Here is a 4192-nt window from a genome sequence, read left to right as displayed (position 1 = left end):
TCCCTGCTCTCAGATGTTCTCAGAAAACACTTGAGATTCGGCCTCAATACAGGCCTAGACTTAACCAAGATTTTTTTTGAAATCTTGACCCGAACTTGGCCAAATCCGGCTTTAGGAAGGCCTACGGTACCAAGCACCGTAACCCGTTCACGGTGGCCACTGGTGAGTCATAAAGCCCAGCTGAACCGTTCAGCAGGTGCTTACAACATCACTTCACTTACCACGAAAACCATCTTTGTATCGTTTGTATACTCTCTTTCACAGTTCAAACCTCAGATACGCCTCACCGATATGGGGAAACCCAAAAACTTGATGGGGAATATGGGCCTCAGGTCGAAACGGAGTCGAAGAACTGCTACCCCGCCCAAGATGACTCCTTGAAAAGCGCAATCAATTTCAGCTTCTCTTGGAATCACCACCCATCCAGTTCCCGCTTCCAATGAAGATCATGACGACTTACATGATAACCACGAGTTGAATCAGTTCTTGCCTTTACCTGACGAACCAGTAGCCCCTCCTTCTCCGATACCGATACCTGATGCTGCCCATTACTTTGCTCAAGAAAGTCGTGATTGGTGGAATGCAGAGGATCGAAGAAATCTCAAGCTTCAATGGAATGCGATCGAATCTCAAATGACTGCTACTTATCTTAACCTTCAATACAAAACACAAAATTGAACTTCTGAAGCCTCTTACCTTGATGTGAAGATCGACTGTCAATGCCCAAATTCAAAACTTACGATGCAAGCTGTTGACATTATCGAACTCTTAGGATTTCACAGCAAGCACTACATATGTTTCTGCGTGTGCATGCCCAAACCTGTACGGCTTCTGCACTATGGATATATCTCCAGCTCACCTCAATCTCCACAGACAGCTTTTTCAATACGACTCCTTCAGTTTCATCATCAAATTTGGAATGCAACTGTTATATCAAGTACTGGATTCATCAATGGATTGATGTCCTTTCTGAATCTGCGAAGTAACCGCAACCTGAAACCTCAGTCAAATCAAAACAGTTCACTCATTCACGATCGAGATCTTCGAAGACAATTCTCCAGCTCAGTCAACATGTATCGATCAATCATGCTTTGTATCAAAAAGATTCACAACGAAGGTCTGAATCTATCAAATGCTGAGTTATTGGCGGACCGGTGTGGCCGCTGTTTTGGTCCAGCAATCAATGAAGAACAACCGTCACCCCAAGAGCCACATGTGATTGTAGCATTAGACGGCAATTTTCAACATAGGCACTACACCCGATCAAGCAAAGATCATCCTACCGAAGAAGAGTATCCCAAAGTGTTTGTCAAGCCATCCTGTATGAAAAAGCACGAGCTTCTTCAAAACTCGACTGAAGCCCAATCTAAGAGCATCAAAGTAGGTAGCGTAAGATTCCATATATTTAGATTGACAAAACTGACTTGTTTTTGATGTAGAACCCTTGTTCTGACTCTCATACTGCGGCAAACGATGTGAGGAACTCGACTTCATGGAAAAGGAGTGACGACACAGGCCTCTTTGGATGTACTTGCCGGCACGATGTGCCTCTTAAACTGGCAAATATCTACAAGACAGGTGAAAAGTAAGTAATTCAACATGACTTGACATTTACAAGTAAATCAACGTGACTTAAAACTTTTATATAGGCTTTATTATCCGTTGAGTATTCTCGAGCAGCTGTTGCTAGATTTACCCAATATTCGAGTTGGAGTGTTATACGACATTGGTTGCCAGCTTGAAGCACATATCAAGAAAGTGAGTCGTCTTGAATATAATGCAGGTTTTAAGATTGATACTAATAAGCTACCAACAGCGAAATTTCTTGGAAGGTATTGCGCATCGGCTCAGCTTTGGAACATCAGTTTTCCACGCTTATGTGCACAACTGGGCTTGTCAAGTCCTTTACAACCCACGATTCAATTCATTTTGGGGATTGACTGACGGTGAGGGCCTTGAACGCTTTTGGTCATTCCTCGCATTGTTAGTCGCGGTCAATCGAATATCAACACGACTTAATCGACTGTTATCAATAAATTGGAGAACTGATTACTTCGTGGAAATCACTCTCAACTCAACAGGTAGGTGCATGGTTTCGTTATTTTTGCTCTTATCTGTAAGCTGATGGTCATTTGACATAGCCAAATGGCTTGTTCGCAGGCTACAAAATGCCAAGGCTGTATTCCAACAATCTAGTAGCGCTCTTGCTAGCTTATCGAGCAAGAGGAGCTCCATGTTCCCCACGATTCGCTACACTCATGAATTCCTGCGCCAACAATGGAATGTGGAGCGTCAATCTCAAGAAAAACGATCCCATGTTCAGGAACAACAAAAGATTGAACTCGGACGGTTACTATTGTTAGAAGAGACGGCTCAAACACTCTGGTTAGTTTCAAAAGTTATATCTAGATTCATCATACAAAAAGCTGATATTTAATTTCAATTGTTAAAGGGCTAAAGATGCAGAAAACGTTGAAGAGGCCACTGATAGACTGACTGAGCACAACGAAATTCAAAAAAAGATTGAAAAGCAACGCGCCAAGATAGGCTCAGAGACAATTTTAAACGACTTAAATGGTATTTGTCACACTTCATGTCAATCTCCAAGTAAACAAAATAGTTACTTACGGGCCTGTGTGGATTTTAGCACTAGAACAGGATCTAATTTTGAAAATCTGGTTTGCCAAACAAGAAGTGCGTAATCAGTTTGTGGCTGTACGTGAGCAGAAGCGCCCATTGGATGTAAGCCGACGGGATGGGAAGAATTCGAGTATTGGTCAGTATATTTTTTTTTGACAACTTTGGTCCTTTTCATTTGGTTGACTGTTGTACTTGACAGGTTACAACGATAAACCACATTTACTCAAGTCACTTCGCGAAGCCGCCGCTAAGTTGAACACGAAACTGGAGACGTATCACAGGCTCTTATCAACATATTTAACCACTTCTCCCCATCGATCACAACCAACAAACATCACCTACTTGGCCCTTCTTGAAATTGACTTTGATCACCCGTTCTGGAATGACGGGCTCTTCACCAATGGACGCGAACCCTGGGCGATCGACGATTATACACAGCACGGAATGCGCCAGATTGCCTACCACGATCGAGCCATTGAAGAAATCCGCCGCTTGGGTTGGGAAGTCAGAAGAGTGATGCGGTGGGCCATCAATTCCCACAGGTCGCTTTCAACTCATCTTCATCGACTTCAATCACATGTTTTTGCTGAAAATGAACAGCCAATCGATCTACCGTTGATCAATCATCCGGCTTTGAACTCGCTTAGTGGTGCTGGTAAGATATCAGCCGCAAGAATTATTATCAATCAAAAGCTAGTGCGGATATTCAATTTACAAGCATATTGGAATACAAGTCTGGGCGAGGTTATTCATTGCACACCATCACAAGAAGGCAATACTGACCTCAAGGTAGCATGGCGCAATCAATTTCAAAAAATTCAATATATGTACTCGAAAGATAAGATTTCATTGAACCCAGGTGTTATAACTATTTTGCAGGGGGTAGAAGATGCTATCGAGATTGATAATGTAGCCAATATTGAACTTGAATCTGAAAGTGAGGGTATCACTAATACTGATGGTGATGCAGATGATGACTCGAGTGATGATGAAATTGATATGGAATGGGAGGATATAAATACAGCAATGTTGTGATGACCTGAGATCCTTGTAATACTTTATAAATTCTTGCAAAGTACATAAAAAGAAAAACATGTTTGATGAAACAAATCAACTAGCCCTTTCCCTTTCTCATACATATGTGAGAAGCTAAGCCAATGTGTCCTGATTTTTAGCCTTACAACAATGTGACCTATTTAACGTGTGATTTGAATATTGATTCTTTATGTTATCGAATAGCAAAATGCCTCAGGTATAATAAGGCTACATATACATTTCAACTATTATCTAGATAATAATTGAAAAAGAAATGTTAAACACGGAGTATTACAATTGCATCCTGTAACATTTCAAAAGAAATGTTAAACACGGAGTATTACAATTGCATCCTGTTCTATTTCAACAACCAAAATTAAACAAAATCAAGTAAAAGTGTAAGTAAGTTAATCAAGGAACTTTGAAGTTTGAAGTTCTGTCACTGATTACAGAGACTACTTATGGAGAACTTATGGAATGAGCTTTTACATCAGACAGTGAGACCAAGGCCAATTTC

At 41.1% G+C, this 4192-nt stretch overlaps 1 protein-coding gene across 1 annotated transcript; it reads left to right on the top strand.

Moving 5' to 3' along the window:
- Positions 1 to 1071: 1071 nt before the first annotated feature.
- MELLADRAFT_69173 (uncharacterized protein) lies at positions 1072 to 3675 on the top strand (the record flags this gene model as incomplete). Its single annotated transcript, XM_007418028.1, has 6 exons — positions 1072 to 1389; positions 2086 to 2116; positions 2142 to 2385; positions 2453 to 2577; positions 2648 to 2776; positions 2840 to 3675. 6 exons carry the CDS (start codon positions 1072 to 1074, stop codon positions 3673 to 3675), a joined length of 1683 nt encoding a protein of 560 aa, XP_007418090.1.
- Positions 3676 to 4192: the final 517 nt, after the last annotated feature.

Source organism: Melampsora larici-populina (genome assembly GCF_000204055.1).
Source record: "Melampsora larici-populina 98AG31 unplaced genomic scaffold MELLAscaffold_83, whole genome shotgun sequence".
Lineage (NCBI taxonomy): Eukaryota > Fungi > Basidiomycota > Pucciniomycetes > Pucciniales > Melampsoraceae > Melampsora > Melampsora laricis-populina.
Note: the sequence above shows the minus strand (reverse complement) of the source record. Positions and strands in the feature narration are given on the sequence as shown.